At 45.1% G+C, this 19,866-nt stretch overlaps 1 protein-coding gene across 3 annotated transcripts in view; it reads left to right on the plus strand.

Moving 5' to 3' along the window:
• The window catches only part of FNDC4 (fibronectin type III domain containing 4), a 53,685-nt gene that overhangs the window by 6,139 nt on the left and 27,680 nt on the right, over positions 1-19,866 (plus strand). For all 3 annotated transcript variants that reach the window (XM_073673686.1, XM_073673688.1, XM_073673687.1), the window contains exon 2: positions 18,796-19,101. In XM_073673686.1, coding sequence (XP_073529787.1) covers positions 18,960-19,101 — 142 coding nt within the window. In that variant the 5' untranslated portion in view covers positions 18,796-18,959. The remainder of the gene's footprint in view (positions 1-18,795; positions 19,102-19,866) is intronic.

Raw genomic sequence — 19,866 nt, forward strand, 5'->3', positions numbered from 1 at the left:
TCACTGCCCCGATCTCTCCTCTGTGTGTTATACCCCGGTCACTGCCCCGATCTCTCCTCTGTGTGTTATACCCCGGTCACTGCCCCCATCTCTCCTCTGTGTGTATTATACCCCGGTCACTGCCCCCATCTCTCCTCTGTGTGTATTATACCCCGGTCACTGCCCCCATCTCTCCTCTGTGTGTATTATACCCCGGTCACTGCCCCCATCTCTCCTTTGTGTATGTTATACCCCGGTCACTGCCCCCATCTCTCCTTTGTGTATGTTATACCCCGGTCACTGCCCCCATCTCTCCTTTGTGTATGTTATACCCCGGTCACTGCCCCCATCTCTCCTTTGTGTATGTTATACCCCGGTCACTGCCCCCATCTCTCCTCTGTGGGTTATACCCCGGTCACTGCCCCCATCTCTCCTCTGTGGGTTATACCCCGGTCACTGCCCCCATCTCTCCTCTGTGTCTTATACCCCGGTCACTGCCCCCATCTCTCCTCTGTGTCTTATACCCCGGTCACTGCCCCCATCTCTCCTCTGTGTCTTATACCCCGGTCACTGCCCCCATCTCTCCTCTGTGTCTTATACCCCGGTCACTGCCCCCATGTCTCCTCTGTGTCTTATACCCCGGTCACTGCCCCCATCTCTCCTCTGTGTGTATATATATATATATAATGTGTCCATGTATCTCCTCTGTGTGTTATACCCCGGTCACTGCCCCCGATCTCTCCTCTGTGTGTTATACCCCGGTCACTGCCCCCATCTCTCCTCTGTGTGTTATACCCCGGTCACTGCCCCCATCTCTCCTTTGTGTGTTATACCCCGGTCACTGCCCCCATCTCTCCTCTGTGTGTTATACCCCGGTCACTGCCCCCATCTCTCCTCTGTGTGTGTATATATATATATAATGTGTCCATGTATCTCCTCTGTGTGTTATACCCCGGTCACTGCCCCGATCTCTCCTCTGTGTATATTATACCCCGGTCACTGCCCCCGATCTCTCCTCTGTGTGTTATACCCCGGTCACTGCCCCCATCTCTCCTCTGTGTGTTATACCCCGGTCACTGCCCCGATCTCTCCTCTGTGTATATTATACCCCGGTCACTGCCCCCGATCTCTCCTCTGTGTGGTATACCCCGGTCACGGCCCCGATCTCTCCTCTGTGTATATTATACCCCGGTCACTGCCCCGATCTCTCCTCTGTGTATATTATACCCCGGTCACTGCCCCCATCTCTCCTCTGTGTGTATTATACCCCGGTCACTGCCCCCATCTCTCCTCTGTGTATATTATACCCCGGTCACTGCCCCCATCTCTCCTCTGTGTATGTTATACCCCGGTCACTGCCCCCATCTCTCCTTTGTGTATGTTATACCCCGGTCACTGCCCCCATCTCTCCTCTGTGGGTTATACCCCGGTCACTGCCCCCATCTCTCCTCTGTGTCTTATACCCCGGTCACTGCCCCCATCTCTCCTCTGTGTCTTATACCCCGGTCACTGCCCCCATCTCTCCTCTGTGTCTTATACCCCGGTCACTTCCCCCATCTCTCCTCTGTGTCTTATACCCCGGTCACTGCCCCCATCTCTCCTCTGTGTCTTATACCCCGGTCACTGCCCCCATGTCTCCTCTGTGTCTTATACCCCGGTCACTGCCCCCATCTCTCCTCTGTGTGTATATATATATATAATGTGTCCATGTATCTCCTCTGTGTGTTATACCCCGGTCACTGCCCCCGATCTCTCCTCTGTGTGTTATACCCCGGTCACTACCCCCATCTCTCCTCTGTGTATATTATACCCCGGTCACTGCCCCCGATCTCTCCTCTGTGTGTTATACCCCGGTCACTACCCCCATCTCTCCTCTGTGTATATTATACCCCGGTCACTGCCCCCGATCTCTCCTCTGTGTGTTATACCCCGGTCACTGCCCCGATCTCTCCTCTGTGTATATTATACCCCGGTCACTGCCCCGATCTCTCCTCTGTGTGTTATACCCCAGTCACTGCCCCGATCTCTCCTCTGTGTGTTATACCCCGGTCACTGCCCCCATCTCTCCTCTGTGTGTATTATACCCCGGTCACTGCCCCCATCTCTCCTCTGTGTGTATTATACCCCGGTCACTGCCCCCATCTCTCCTCTGTGTGTATTATACCCCGGTCACTGCCCCCATCTCTCCTCTGTGTGTATTATACCCCGGTCACTGCCCCCATCTCTCCTCTGTGTATATTATACCCCGGTCACTGCCCCCATCTCTCCTCTGTGTGTATTATACCCCGGTCACTGCCCCCATCTCTCCTTTGTGTATGTTATACCCCGGTCACTGCCCCCATCTCTCCTCTGTGGGTTATACCCCGGTCACTGCCCCCATCTCTCCTCTGTGGGTTATACCCCGGTCACTGCCCCCATCTCTCCTCTGTGGTTTATACCCCGGTCACTGCCCCCATCTCTCCTCTGTGTGTTATACCCCGGTCACTGCCCCCATCTCTCCTCTGTGTGTTATACCCCGGTCATTGCCCCGATCTCTCCTCTGTGTGTTATACCCCGGTCATTGCCTCGATCTCTCCTCTGTGTGTTATACCCCGGTCACTGCCCCCATCTCTCCTCTGTGTGTTATACCCCGGTCACTGCCCCCATCTCTCCTCTGTGTGTTATACTCCGGTCACTGCCCCCATCTCTCCTCTGTGTGTTATACCCCGGTCACTGCCCCCATCTCTCCTCTGTGTGTTATACCCCGGTCACTGCCCCCATCTCTCCTCTGTGTATGTTATACCCCGGTCACTGCCCCCATCTCTCCTCTGTGTATGTTATACCCCGGTCACTGCCCCCATCTCTCCTCTGTGTATGTTATACCCCGGTCACTGCCCCCATCTCTCCTCTGTGTATGTTATACCCCGGTCACTGCCCCCATCTCTCCTCTGTGTATGTTATACCCCGGTCACTGCCCCCATCTCTCCTCTGTGTATGTTATACCCCGGTCACTGCCCCCATCTCTCCTCTGTGTGTTATACCCCGGTCACTGCCCCCATCTCTCCTCTGTGTATATTATACCCCGGTCACTGCCCCCATCTCTCCTCTGTGTATATTATACCCCGGTCACTGCCCCCATCTCTCCTCTGTGTGTTATACCCCGGTCACTGCCCCCATCTCTCCTCTGTGTGTTATACCCCGGTCACCGCCCCGATCTCTCCTTTGTGTGTTATACCCCGGTCACTGCCCCGATCTCTCCTCTGTGTCTTATACCCCGGTCACTGCCCCCGATCTCTCCTCTGTGTGTTATACCCTGGTCACTGCCCCGATCTCTCCTCTGTGTATATTATACCCCGGTCACTGCCCCCGATCTCTCCTCTGTGTGTTATACCCTGGTCACTGCCCCGATCTCTCCTCTGTGTATATTATACCCCGGTCACTGCCCCCGATCTCTCCTCTGTATGTTATACCCCGGTCACGGCCCGATCTCTCCTCTGTATGTTATACCCCGGTCACTGCCCCGATCTCTCCTCTGTGTATATTATACCCCGGTCACTGCCCCCGATCTCTCCTCTGTGTGTTATACCCCGGTCACTGCCCCCGATCTCTCCTCTGTGTGTTATACCCCGGTCACTGCCCCGATCTCTCCTCTGTGTGTTATACCCCGGTCACTGCCCCGATCTCTCCTCTGTGTGTGTGTATATATATATATATATAATGTGTCCATGTATCTCCTCTGTGTGTTATACCCCGGTCACTGCCCCCATCTCTCCTCTGTGTGTTATACCCCGGTCACTGCCCCCATCTCTCCTCTGTGTGTATTATACCCCGGTCACTGCCCCCATCTCTCCTCTGTGTGTTATACCCCGGTCACTGCCCCCATCTCTCCTCTGTGTGTTATACCCCGGTCACCGCCCCGATCTCTCCTTTGTGTGTTATACCCCGGTCACTGCCCCGATCTCTCCTTTGTGTGTTATACCCCGGTCACTGCCCCCGATCTCTCCTCTGTGTGTTATACCCTGGTCACTGCCCCGATCTCTCCTCTGTGTATATTATACCCCGGTCACTGCCCCCGATCTCTCCTCTGTATGTTATACCCCGGTCACGGCCCGATCTCTCCTCTGTATGTTATACCCCGGTCACTGCCCCCGATCTCTCCTCTGTGTGTTATACCCCGGTCACTGCCCCGATCTCTCCTCTGTATGTTATACCCCGGTCACTGCCCCGATCTCTCCTCTGTGTATATTATACCCTGGTCACTGCCCCCGATCTCTCCTCTGTGTGTTATACCCCGGTCACTGCCCCGATCTCTCCTCTGTGTGTTATACCCCGGTCACTGCCCCGATCTCTCCTCTGTATGTTATACCCCGGTCACTGCCCCGATCTCTCCTCTGTGTATATTATACCCCGGTCACTGCCCCGATCTCTCCTCTGTATGTTATACCCCGGTCACGGCCCCGATCTCTCCTCTGTGTATATTATACCCCGGTCACTGCCCCCGATCTCTCCTCTGTGTGGTATACCCCGGTCACGGCCCCGATCTCTCCTCTGTGTATATTATACCCCGGTCACGGCCCCGATCTCTCCTCTGTGTATATTATACCCCGGTCACTGCCCTGATCTCTCCTCTGTGTATATTATACCCCGGTCACTGCCCCGATCTCTCCTCTGTGTATATTATACCCCGGTCACTGCCCCGATCTCTCCTCTGTGTATATTATACCCCGGTCACCGCCCCGATCTTTCCTCTGTATATTATACACTTGTTGCTGGCCTGAAGTATCCCCTTGATTTCATACAGTGCCTTGATAAAGAATTCATACCCCTTGAATACACATTTTCCACATTGCTTCACCTTACACCCACAAAGTTAAATGTATTTTATTGGGGTTTTCCATGATACCAACACAAAGTAGCAAGTATTTGTGATGTGTAAAGAAAATTATACAAGCTTGTGAGGTGCATTTGTATTCAGCCCCCTGTAGTCTGATGCCCCTAAACAAAATCCAGAGTGACTAATTGCCTCCAGAAGTCACATAATTAGTACATTGCGTCCACCTGGGTGTGATTTCTTCTCAGTATAAGGACAGCTGTTCTGTGAAGACCTCGGAGGCGTGAGAACATTAGGGATCAAACAGCATCATGAAAATCAAGGAGCTCACCAGACATGTCAGGGATAAAGCTGAAAACCAAGGAGCCCACCAGACAGGTCAGGGATAAAGCTGTGGAGCAGGTGAAAGCAGGGTTAGGTTATAATAAGGCTGCTTTATCTTCAGCCTCATGTGTTAGTGGCACCAACTAGTCGCCTTGTGTAAGGTCCAATGCCTGCCCACTCAAGGCATTGGATAGGCATCAAACTTTAACCAAACATTAAGCTTCCTAAACCTACTGCAGAAGCTTAAGTTGCCAATAGGATTATAGGACTGGACCACTCATTATGGGACTCCTTTATAACCCCAACTTTTACATCACTTGCACTTGTGATTTAGACTCAGGAGGGGCTTTCGGCTACGGCCACCTTTTAGCTAGATGGAAGAGATCATAGAATGGATTTCCAATAAGATTTGTTCAGCTGGAATGTCCTGGTGTGCACCTAATGGGCTCTAACAGCAGGTATAACCCCCAAAAGAACAAGAACTTCACCATTTAACTTTTGGTATTGTCTGGCATCTTGCTTACTGAAGTCAAAGTCCGCCTTCTGGGGGTCCCCACTGAGAAACGGAGCCACGGTCTCTGCCCACTGCTCCGCTGGAAGCTCCTGTCTCTCTGCAATGAAGCTTGTAGTCTTCTCTGAGCCAACACAGGTTCTGCCAACATTTTTATCTGCTCTAACAAACATCTACTGGACAAACATTTTTACTTTTGTTGATTAATGTTTCCAAGTACCAGCTGTTTACAGACCAAAAGTTTGGACACACCTTCTCATTTAAAGATTTTTCTGTATTTTCATGACTATGAAAATTGTACATTCACACTGAAGGCATCAAAACTATGAATTACCACATGTGGAATTATATACTTAACAAAAAAGTGTGAAACAACTGAAAATATGTCTTATATTCTAGGGTCTTCACAGTAGCCACCTTTTGCTTTGATGACTGCTTTGCACACTCTTGGCATTCTCTTGATGAGCTTCAAGAGGTCGTCACCGGAAATGGTCTTCCAACAATCTTGAAGGAGTTCCCAGAGATGCTTAGCACTTGTTGGCCCTTTTGCCTTCACTCTGCGGTCCAGCTCACCCCAAACCATCTCGATTGGGTTCAGGTCTGGTGACTGTGGAGGCCAGGTCATCTGGCGTAGCCCCCCATCACTCTCCTTCTTGGTCAAATAGCCCTTACACAGCCTGGAGGTGTTTGGGGTCATTGTCCTGTTGAAAAATAAATGATGGTCCAACTAAACGCATACCGGATGGAATAGCATGCCTCTGCAAGATGCTGTGGTAGCCATGCTGGTTCAGTACGCCTTCAATTTTGAATAAATCCCCAACAGTGTCACCAGCAAAGCCCCCCACACCATCACACCTCCTCCTCCATGCTTCACGGTGGGAACCAGGCATGTAGAGTCCATCCGTTCACCTTTTCTACGTCGCACAAAGACACGGTGGTTGGAACCAAAGATCTCAAATTTGGACTCATCAGACCAAAGCACAGATTTCCACTGGTCTAATGTCCATTCCTTGTGTTCTTTAGCCCAAACAAGTCTCTTCTGCTTGTTGCCTGTCCTTAGCAGTGGTTTCCTAGCAGCTATTTTACCATGAAGGCCTGCTGCACAAAGTCTCCTATTAACAGTTGTTGAAGAGATGTGTCTGCTGCTAGAACTCTGTGTGGCATTGACCTGGTCTCTAATCTGAGCTGCTGTTAACCTGCGATTTCTGAGGCTGATGACTCGGATAAACTTATCCTCAGAAGCAGAGGTGACTCTTGGTCTTCCTTTCCTGGGGCGGTCCTCATGTGAGCCAGTTTCTTTGTAGCGCTTGATGGTTTTTGCATCTGCACTTGGGGACACTTTCAAAGTTTTCCCAATTTTTCGCACTGACTGACCTTCATTCCTTAAAGTAATGATGGCCACTCGCTTTTCTTTACTTAGCTGCTTTTTTCTTGCCATAATACAAATTCTAACAGTCTATTCAGTAGGACTATCAGCTGTGTATCCACCTGACTTCTGCACAACACAACTGATGGTCCTAACCCCATTTATAAGGCAAGAAATCCCACTTATTAAACCTGACAGGGCACACCTGTGAAGTGAAAACCATTTCCAGTGACTACCTCCTGAAGCTCATCAAGAGAATGCCAAGAGTGTGCAAAGCAGTCATCAAAGCAAAAGGTGGCTACTGTGAAGAACCTAGAATATAAGACATATTTTCAGTTGTTTCACACTTTTTTGTTAAGTATATAATTCCACATGTGGTAATTCATAGTTTTGATGCCTTCAGTGTGAATGGACAATTTCCATAGTCAAGAAAATACAGAAAAATCTTTAAATGAGAAAGTGTGTCCAAACTTTTGGTCTTTACTGTATATCGTGATATAACACTACAGGAGCCATATTACACTATGTATATCGTGATATAACACTACAGGAGCTACATTACACTATGTATATAGTGATATAACACTACAGGAGCCATATTACACTATGTATATCGTGATATAACACTACAGGAGCCACATTACACTATGTATATAGTGATATAACACTACAGGAGCCACATTACACTATGTATATCGTGATATAACACTACAGGAGCCACATTACACTATGTATATCGTGATATAACACTACAGGAGCCACATTACACTATGTATATAGTGATATAACACTACAGGAGCCATATTACACTATGTATATCGTGATATAACACTACAAGAGCCACATTACACTATGTATATAGTGATATAACACTACAGGAGCCACATTACACTATGTATATCGTGATATAACACTACAGGAGCCACATTACACTATGTATATCGTGATATAACACTACAAGAGCCACATTACACTATGTATATAGTGATATAACACTACAGGAGCCATATTACACTATGTATATCGTGATATAACACTACAGGAGCCATATTACACTATGTATATAGTGATATAACACTACAGGAGCTACATTACACTATGTATATAGTGATATAACACTACAGGAGCCATATTACACTATGTATATCGTGATATAACACTACAGGAGCCATATTACACTATGTATATAGTGATATAACACTACAGGAGCTACATTACACTATGTATATAGTGATATAACACTACAGGAGCCACATTACACTATGTATATCGTGATATAACACTACAAGAGCCACATTACACTATGTATATCGTGATATAACACTACAGGAGCCACATTACACTATGTATATAGTGATATAACACTACAGGAGCCACATTACACTATGTATATCGTGATATAACACTACAGGAGCCACATTACACTATGTATATCGTGATATAACACTACAGGAGCCACATTATACTATGTATATCGTGATATAACACTACAGGAGCCACATTACACTATGTATATTGTGATATAACACCACAGGAGCCACATTACACTATGTATATCGTGATATAACACTACAGGAGCCATATTACACTATGTATATCGTGATATAACACTACAGGAGCCATATTACACTATGTATATCGTGATATAACACTACAGGAGCCACATTACACTATGTATATAGTGATATAACACTACAGGAGCCACATTACACTATGTATATCGTGATATAACACTACAGGAGCCACATTACACTATGTATATCGTGATATAACACTACAAGAGCCACATTACACTATGTATATCGTGATATAACACTACAGGAGCCACATTATACTATGTATATCGTGATATAACACTACAGGAGCCACATTATACTATGTATATCGTGATATAACACTACAGGAGCCACATTACACTATGTATATTGTGATATAACACCACAGGAGCCACATTACACTATGTATATCGTGATATAACACTACAAGAGCCACATTACACTATGATATCGTGATATAACACTACAGGAGCCATATTACACTATGTATATCGTGATATAACACTACAGGAGCCATATTACACTATGTATATCGTGATATAACACTACAGGAGCCACATTACACTATGTATATCGTGATATAACACTACAGGAGCTACATTACACTATGTATATAGTGATATAACACTACAGGAGCCACATTACATAGTTACATAGTTTATAAGGCCGAAAAAAGACAAGCGTCCATCCAGTTCAGCCTATTTCTTGTGCACTGCAGCTATTCCGCAGCGTTGATCCAGGGGAAGGCAAAAAAAAAACCATGCGGTATAGGCCAATTTACATCATTGAGGAAAAATTCACTTCCCGACTCCAATCTGGCAGTCAGATTAAATCCCTGGATTAATTAACTATCACTAAGCATAAGATGTAATTTTATTGTTCTCAAGAAAGGCGTCCAGGCCTCTCTTGAACTCATTAAGTGAGTTGGACATCACCACTTCCTCTCCCAGAGAGTTCCAGAGTCTCACGGCTCTGACCGTAAAGAATCCCCTTCTATGCTGGTGCAGGAACCTCCTTTCCTCCAGACGCATAGTGTGCCCCCTCGTCTTTGTCACCATCCTTGGTATAAACAGGTCATGGGAGAGATCTCTGTACTGCCCCCTGATGTATTTATACATGTTTATGAGGTCTCCCCTAAGCCTTCTCTTTTCCAATGTAAATAGGCCTAATTTTGACAACCTCTCTGGGTATTCTAGTCCCTCCATTCCCTTTAGTACCTTAGTCGCCCTCCTTTGTACCCTCTCTAGCTCCAATATGTCTTCCCTGAGCACCGGAGCCCAGAACTGTGCACAATATTCTAAGTGCGGCCTTACCAGCGCTTTATACAGAGGAAGAACAATGTTCTCATCATATGCCCCTATTCCTCTTCTGATGCATGCCATGACTCTATTTGCCTTCGCAGCTGCTGCCTGACACTGGGCACTCCAATTTAATTTGCTATTAACCAAGACGCCCAGGTCCTTCTCCATGTCAGATTTCCCCAACGGTTTCCCATTTAATATGTATGGGTGACTGCTGTTTTTCTTTCCCATGTGCATGACCTTACATTTATCGGCATTGAACCCCATTTGCCATTTTTTGGCCCAACTCCCCAATTTATCTAAATCCTCCTGTAGCTGTGCCCTATCCTCATCTGTGTTAACTACTTTACAAAGTTTAGTATCATCTGCAAATATTGCTATTTTACTATGCAACCCTTCCACTAGATCATTAATAAATATATTAAATAATATAGGGCCCAAGACAGACCCTTGAGGCACCCCGCTAGTAACCCTGACACACCCTGAGCTTACTCCATTGATAACCACCCTCTGCTTTCTATCACTCAGCCAGCTATTTACCCACTTGCACACATTATCCCCCAGACCAAGCATTCTCATTTTATATACCAACCTTTTGTGTGGCACGGTATCAAACGCTTTGGAGAAGTCAAGGTCTACAACATCCACTGCCTCTCCCCGGTCCAGCTGTGAGCTCACCTCCTCGTAGAAGGCCATCAGGAGCGATCCCTCATGAATCCATGTTAAAATGGAGTTAGACAGTTATTATCATTAAGATATTCTACAATAGCATCTCTAAGAAATCCTTCAAACAATTTACCCACCACAGACGTTAAGCTGACTGCTCTATAGTTCCCAGGGTCACTTTTAGACCCCTTTTTGAATATTGGTACCACATTTGCTTGGCGCCAGTCTAGTGGGACAGTCCCTGTCCATAAAGAGTGTTTGAATATAAGATACGGCGGCCTGTCTATCACATTACTTAATTCTTTTAGTACCCGGGGGTGTATGCCATCTGGGCCTGGTGACTTGTCTATTTTGATATTATTTAGGCGTTTCTGAACTTCCTCCTGGGTTAGGTGGGTGATATTTAGCGGAGGGTTTACTTTATCACTCTGCATTTCCTCCGATAAATTGTTTTCTTTTGTGAACTATAAAAAACTATAAACTATAAACTATTGGGTTAAGAGGAAGACCGTTAGAGGCATACACAGAGAGGTTCAGGGCTGGCGGGTGGAGTTCATCTATGGACCAGTATCTTTTGTGAAAACAGTGGAGAAGAAGCTATTGAGTAGGTTCGCTTTACCCTCATCGCCCTCTATGATTTTACCCAGGTTATTTTTCAATGGGCCAACGCCATCAGTTTTAATCCTTTTACTGTTTATATAGTTAAAGAACAGTTTGGGATTGGTTTTACTTTCCTTGGCAATTAGTCTGTCTCCTCTTTTGCTATTCTTATTTGTTTCTTACAGATTTTGTTTTTTTCCCTATAAGATATTAGCGCTTCCTCGCTGCCTTCTTGTTTAAGTTTACCGAAAGCCCTTTTTTTGTTTTTCATTGCCCTCTTGACCTCCTTATTTAGCCACATTGGCTTCCTCCTATTCCTAGCCCTTTTATTCCCATAAGGTATGTACCTTCTACAGTGACTATGTAGGACTGTTTTGAACATTTCCCATTTTCTATCCGTGCTCCTATTACTGAAGATACTATCCCAGTCTATAAGGTGAAGGGCATCTCTTAGCTGAAGTTCAATGTTTTTGTGACCCCCTTGCTGGGCACCTACTGAAGCACATGTGGAATTGTATAATGTTGGGGTCACTATTTCCCAGGTGCCCCCCGACCTGCACCCCAGTTATTCTGTCTGGCCTGTTAGTTAATATTAAGTCTAAAAGGGCCGTCCCTCTAGTTGGTTCCTGCACAAGTTGTGACAAATAATTGTCTTTGATAATTGACAGAAACCTGTTTCCTTTCTGAGATCTACAGCTTTCGGTTTCCCAGTCTATATCGGGGTAGTTGAAGTCCCCCATAATAATCACCTGGTTATTTTTTGCTACTTCGTCTATTTGTCTCATTAATAGACTTTCCGTGGCTTCTGCTATATTTGGTGGTTTATAACAGACTCCTATGATGATTTTATTATTGTTTTTTGCCCCATGTATCTCCACCCATAAGGACTCGACCTCCTCATTTCCCTCCCATACATCCTCCCGTATTGTAGGCTTTAGACACGTCTTTACATATAGACAGACTGTACCGCCTTTCCGACTTCTTCGATCCCTTCTAAACAGACTGTAACCCTGTAAGTTAACGGCCCAGTCATAGCTTTCATCTAACCATGTCTCGGTTAGTCCCACTATGTCATAGTTACCTGTAGATATTTCTGCTTCCAGTTCATTCATCTTGTTTGTCAGGCTCCTGGCATTTGCTAGCACACAGTTTACACGATTTTGTTTTGTTCCAATCTTCTCCCTGTGGATTGTATCAGAAATTTTCTTACCTCCCTTCCAAGTATCTTGTCTTGGACCTTCTTTGTCGCACTTCATATCTTTCATTAGTATGTTCCCTGGTTGCATGTTCGTGTCCGGCATTTTTCTTCCCATCCCCTCTTCTTCTAGTTTAACGCCCTCCTGATGAGTGTTGCGAGTCTCCTGGTGAATGTGTGTTTCCCGGGTTTGTTGAGGTGTAGTCCGTCTCTGGCAAGGAGTCCGTCATAGAGGTAATTCACACCGTGGTCCAGGAATCCAAATCCTTGTCTGCACCATCGTCTCAGCCAGTTGTTCACATCAAGGATCCTGTTCCATCTCCTGACGCCATGCCCGTCTACTGGAAGGATAGAAGAAAAAACTACCTGCGCATCCAGTTCTTTTACTTTCTTCCCCAATGCTTCAAAGTCCTTGCAGATTGTCAGTAGGTCCTTCTTTGCCGTGTCATTGGTGCCAACATGTATCAGAAGAAATGGGTGGACATCCTTGGAACTGATGAGCTTCAGTATCCTATCGGTAACATCCTTGATCTTCGCCCCTGGGAGGCAGCATACTTCTCTTGCGGTTATGTCCGGTCTGCAGATAGCTGCTTCTGTTCCTCTCAGTAGTGAGTCTCCCACCACCACCACTCTTCTTCCCTTCTTGGCTGTCCTTTTTCTTGTCGCTTCTGGGTATTTCTGGGTGCTCTTTTCTTTTTTGCTTGCTGGTAGTTCCTCATCCTTAGGTGTGCCATCTTCGTCCTCCACAAGTCCTTGGAATCTGTTTCTCAGTTGTGTGGTTGGTGGTGTCTCCATGGTCTTCTTGCTTCTTTTGGTCACTTGCCTCCACTTGTCTGCCTCTGGAGGTTCTCTGACGCTTCCTTCACTTTCTGTGACCAGTAGTGACGCTTCTGTTCTGTCTAGGAAGTCTTCATTTTCCTTGATGAGTTTTAATGTCGCAATTCTTTCTTCCAGTCCCCGCACCTTTTCTTCTAAAAGAGCCAGTAGTCTACACTTCTGGCAGGTGAAGTTGGTTTCAGCTTCTGGTCGATCTGTGAACATGTAGCACATGTTGCAGCTCACCATGTAGGTTGTCACATCTGCCATGCTGCTCCTTGTCCCTGCTGACTGGATGTCTGTCTTCTTTCTTGTGATACCCTAGGATAAACAAATTAAACAAATCACGGCGCGCGGTTTGGCGATGCTTTCCAAGCAGCTGATCCCGGCTGTACCCAACGATCTTCTAGCTGAAGGAGACTCTTCGCTTTTCCCAGAAGGCACCTGGAATATGCAAATTGTCCTCTTCAAGCTTCAATCCCTGGTTTGGCGATGCTTTCCAAGCAGCTGATCCCGGTTGTACCCAACGATCTTCTAGCTGAAGGAGACTCTTCGCTTTTCCCAGAAGGCACCTGGAATATGCAAATTGTCCTCTTCAAGCTTCAATCCCTGGTTTGGCGATGCTTTCCAAGCAGCTGATCCCGGTTGTACCCAACGATCTTCTAGCTGAAGGAGACTCTTCGCTTTTCCCAGAAGGCACCTGGAATATGCAAATTGTCCTCTTCAAGCTTCAATCCCTGGTTTGGCGATGCTTTCCAAGCAGCTGATCCCGGCTGTACCCAACGATCTTCTAGCTGAAGGAGACTCTTCGCTTTTCCCAGAAAGCACCTGGAATATGCAAATTGTCCTCTTCAAGCTTCAATCCCTGGTTTGGCGATGCTTTCCAAGCAGCTGATCCCGGCTGTACCCAACGATCTTCTAGCTGAAGGAGACTCTTCGCTTTTCCCAGAAGGCACCTGGAATATGCAAATTGTCCTCTTCAAGCTTCAATCCCTGGTTTGGCGATGCTTTCCAAGCAGCTGATCCCGGCTGTACCCAACGATCTTCTAGCTGAAGGAGACTCTTCGCTTTTCCCAGAAGGCACCTGGAATATGCAAATTGTCCTCTTCAAGCTTCAATCCCTGGTTTGACGATGCTTTCCAAGCAGCTGATCCCGGCTGTACCCAACGATCTTCTAGCTGAAGGAGACTCTTCGCTTTTCCCAGAAGGCACCTGGAATATGCAAATTGTCCTCTTCAAGCTTCAATCCCTGGTTTGGCGATGCTTTCCAAGCAGCTGATCCCGGCTGTACCCAACGATCTTCTAGCTGAAGGAGACTCTTCGCTTTTCCCAGAAGGCACCTGGAATATGCAAATTGTCCTCTTCAAGCTTCAATCCCTGGTTTGGCGATGCTTTCCAAGCAGCTGATCCCGGCTGTACCCAACGATCTTCTAGCTGAAGGAGACTCTTCGCTTTTCCCAGAAGGCACCTGGAATATGCAAATTGTCCTCTTCAAGCTTCAATCCCTGGTTTGGCAATGCTTTCCAAGCAGCTGATCCCGGCTGTACCCAACGATCTTCTAGCTGAAGGAGACTCTTCGCTTTTCCCAGAAGGCACCTGGAATATGCAAATTGTCCTCTTCAAGCTTCAATCCCTGGTTTGGCGATGCTTTCCAAGCAGCTGATCCCGGCTGTACCCAACGATCTTCTAGCTGAAGGAGACTCTTCGCTTTTCCCAGAAGGCACCTGGAATATGCAAATTGTCCTCTTCAAGCTTCAATCCCTGGTTTGGCGATGCTTTCCAAGCAGCTGATCCCGGCTGTACCCAACGATCTTCTAGCTGAAGGAGACTCTTTGGCTGTACCCAACGATCTTCTAGCTGAAGGAGACTCTTCGCTTTTCCCAGGAGGCACCTGGAATATGCAAATTGTCCTCTTCAAGCTTCAATCCCTGGTTTGGCGATGCTTTCCAAGCAGCTGATCCCGGCTGTACCCAACGATCTTCTAGCTGAAGGAGACTCTTCGCTTTTCCCAGAAGGCACCTGGAATATGCAACGATATACACTATGTATATCGTGATATAACACTACAGGAGCCATATTACACTATGTATATAGTGATATAACACTACAGGAGCCACATTACACTATGTATATCGTGATATAACACTACAGGAGCCACATTACACTATGTATATCGTGATATAACACTACAGGAGCCACATTACACTATGTATATAGTGATATAACACCACAGGAGCCACATTACACTATGTATATAGTGATATAACACTACAGGAGCCACATTACACTATGTATATAGTGATATAACACTACAGGAGCCACATTACACTATGTATATAGTGATATAACACTACAGGAGCCACATTACACTATGTATAGCGTGATAGAACACTACAGGAGCCACATTACACTATGTATATCGTGATATAACACTACAAGAGCCACATTACACTATGATATCGTGATATAACACTACAGGAGCCATATTACACTATGTATATCGTGATATAACACTACAGGAGCCACATTACACTATGTATATCGTGATATAACACTACAGGAGCCACATTACACTATGAATATCGTGATATAACACTACAGGAGCCACATTACACTATATATATCGTGATATAACACTACAAGAGCCACATTACACTATGATATCGTGATATAACACTACAGGAGCCACATTACACTATGTATATAGTGATATAACACCACAGGAGCCACATTACACTATGAATATCGTGATATAACACCACAGGAGCCACATTACACTATGCATATCGTGATATAACACTACAGGAGCCACATTACACTATGCATATCGTGATATAACACTACAGGAGCCATATTACACTATGCATATAGTGATATAACACTACAGGAGCCACATTACACTATGCATATTGTGATATAACACTACAGGAGCCACATTACACTATGCATATCGTGATATAACACTACAGGAGCCACATTACACTATGTATATCGTGATATAACACTACAGGAGCCATATTACACTATGCATATAGTGATATAACACTACAGGAGCCACATTACACTATGCATATTGTGATATAACACTACAGGAGCCACATTACACTATGCATATCGTGATATAACACTACAGGAGCCACATTACACTATGTATATCGTGATATAACACTACAGGAGCCACATTACACTATGTATATCGTGATATAACACTACAGGAGCCACATTACACTATGTATATAGTGATATAACACTACAGGAGCCACATTACACTATGTATATCGTGATATAACACTACAGGAGCCATATTACACTATGTATATCGTGATATAACACTACAGGAGCCACATTACACTATGTATATCGTGATATAACACTACAGGAGCCACATTACACTATGTATATCGTGATATAACACTACAGGAGCCACATTACACTATGTATATCGTGATATAACACTACAGGAGCCACATTACACTATGCATATCGTGATATAACACTACAGGAGCCACATTACACTATGTATATCGTGATATAACACTACAGGAGCCACATTACACTATGTATATCGTGATATAACACTACAGGAGCCACATTACACTATGTATATCGTGATATAACACTACAAGAGCCACATTACACTATGATATCGTGATATAACACTACAGGAGCCACATTACACTATGTATATCGTGATATAACACTACAAGAGCCACATTACACTATGATATCGTGATATAACACTACAGGAGCCACATTACACTATGTATATCGTGATATAACACTACAGGAGCCACATTATACTATGTATATCGTGATATAACACTACAGGAGCCACATTACACTATGTATATCGTGATATAACACTACAGGAGCCACATTACACTATGTATATCGTGATATAACACTACAGGAGCCACATTACACTATGTATATCGTGATATAACACTACAGGAGCCACATTACACTATGTATATCGTGATATAACACTACAAGAGCCACATTACACTATGATATCGTGATATAACACTACAGGAGCCACATTACACTATGTATATCGTGATATAACACTACAAGAGCCACATTACACTATGATATCGTGATATAACACTACAGGAGCCACATTACACTATGTATATCGTGATATAACACTACAGGAGCCACATTACACTATGTATATCGTGATATAACACTACAGGAGCCACATTACACTATGTATATCGTGATATAACACTGCAGGAGCCACATTACACTATGATATCGTGATATAACACCACAGGAGCCACATTACACTATGTATATCGTGATATAACATTACAGGAGCCACATTACACTATGTATATCATGATATAACACCGCAGGAGCTATATTACACTATGTATATCGTGATATAACACCACAGGAGTCATATTACACTATGTATATAGTGATATAACACCACAGGAGCCACATTACACTATGTATATCGTGATATAACACTACAGGAGCCACATTACACTATGTATATCGTGATATAACACCACAGGAGCTATATTACACTATGTATATAGTGATATAACACCACAGGAGCTATATTACACTATGTATATCGTGATATAACACTACAGGAGCCACATTACACTATGTATATCGTGATATAACACTACAGGAGCCACATTACACTATGATATCGTGATATAACACTACAGGAGCCACATTACACTATGATAACGTGATATAACACTACAGGAGCCACATTACACTATGATATCGTGATATAACACTACAGGAGCCACATTACACTATGATATCGTGATATAACACTACAGGAGCCACATTACACTATGTATATCGTTATATAACACTACAGGAGCCACATTACACTATGATATCGTGATATAACACTATAGGAGCTATATTACACTATGTATATTGTGATATAACACTACAGGAGCCATATTACACTATGTATATCGTGATATAACACCACAGGAGCCATATTACACTATGTATATCGTGATATAACACTACAGGAGCCATATTACACTATGATATCGTGATATAACACTACAGGAGCCACATTACACTATGTATATCGTGATATAACACCACAGGAGCCACATTACACTATGATATCGTGATATAACACTACAGGAGCCACATTACACTATGATATCGTGATATAACACTACAGGAGCCACATTACACTATGATATCGTGATATAACACTACAGGAGCCACATTACACTATGATATCGTGATATAACACTACAGGATTCACATTACACTATGATATCGTGATATAACACTACAGGAGCCACATTACACTATGATATCGTGATATAACACTACAGGAGCCACATTACACTATGATATCGTGATATAACACTACAGGATTCACATTACACTATGATATCGTGATATAACACTACAGGAGTCATATTACCCTATGTAGTACTGCAATTTCTGCTACAATTTTTAACTTTTCTTTGTATTGAACTATCCCACACTTTGTAGTGGACAGGAATATACCCCTACTCATGCTCATATGAGGCTCAGACTGCCAATAATGTGCGCATTTATTAGGAGCATGCATTTTTAATAAATTAGCCCTGGTAGTGGAGCCGCAATGTCAGTACACCCCCCACCTCATTGCTTGGTGTTTAGCAGTAATATTATTCTCCTCTGTCCACAGGTGAGCTGTGAACTCCGCAGCAGTGACCCCTGAAGTAAGACGTGCCGCTCCTATGCCCTTGCCCTCCCCTTGCAGTGGATGAAGTCCTGTGCAGACCTTCCCTTCTCCTCCCGTCATAGGATGTAGACATTACTGGGAGGAGATCGTCCAGACTTGAAGCTCCAATGACTTGTGTCTCACTTCTGAGCCGGAGATCCCAAGGCTTCGTGTGGGGCCATAACCTGCCTGAGATGGCCCATATACCAATGTACCTGAGCCCGGCTGTGCTTGTGCTGTTCAGCTGTGACCTCTGTTTGGTGAAAGCCAGTAAGTGTCTCTATCCTGAGGAGCTCTGTTATGTGTCTCTATCCTGAGGAGCTCTGTTATGTGTCTCTATCCTGAGGACCTCTGTTATGTGTCTCTCTCCTGAGGACCTCTGTTATGTGTCTCTCTCCTGAGGACCTCTGTTATGTGTCTCTCTCCTGAGGAGCTCTGTTATGTGTCTCTCTCCTGAGGAGCTCTGTTATGTGTCTCTCTCCTGAGGAGCTCTGTTATGTGTCTCTCTCCTGAGGAGCTCTGTTATGTGTCTCTATCCTGAGGAGCTCTGTTATGTGTCTCTATCCTGAGGAGCTCTGTTATGTGTCTCTATCCTGAGGAGCTCTGTTATGTGTCTCTATCCTGAGGAGCTATGTTATGTGACTCTCTCCTGAGGAGCTCTGTTATGTGTCTCTATCCTGAGGACCTCTGTTATGTGTCTCTATCCTGAGGAGCTCTGTTATGTGTCTCTATCCTGAGGAGCTCTGTTATGTGTCTCTATCCTCAGGAGCTCTGTTATGTGTCTCTATCCTGAGGAGCTCTGTTATGTGTCTCTATACTGAGGATCTCTGTTATGTGTCTCTATCCTGAGGAGCTCTGTTATGTGTCTATCTCCTGAGGAGCTCTGTTATGTGTCTCTCTCTCCTGAGGAGCTCTGTTATGTGTCTCTATACTGAGGATCTCTGTTATTTGTCTCTATCCTGAGGAGCTCTGTTATGTGTCTCTACCCTGAGGAGCTCTATTATGTGTCTCTATCCTGAGGATCTCTGTTATGTG

The sequence above is a fragment of the Phyllobates terribilis genome, unplaced genomic scaffold (genome assembly GCF_046119375.1).
Source record: "Phyllobates terribilis strain yellow unplaced genomic scaffold, ASM4611937v1 Scaffold_3__8_contigs__length_932513732, whole genome shotgun sequence".
Lineage (NCBI taxonomy): Eukaryota > Metazoa > Chordata > Amphibia > Anura > Dendrobatidae > Phyllobates > Phyllobates terribilis.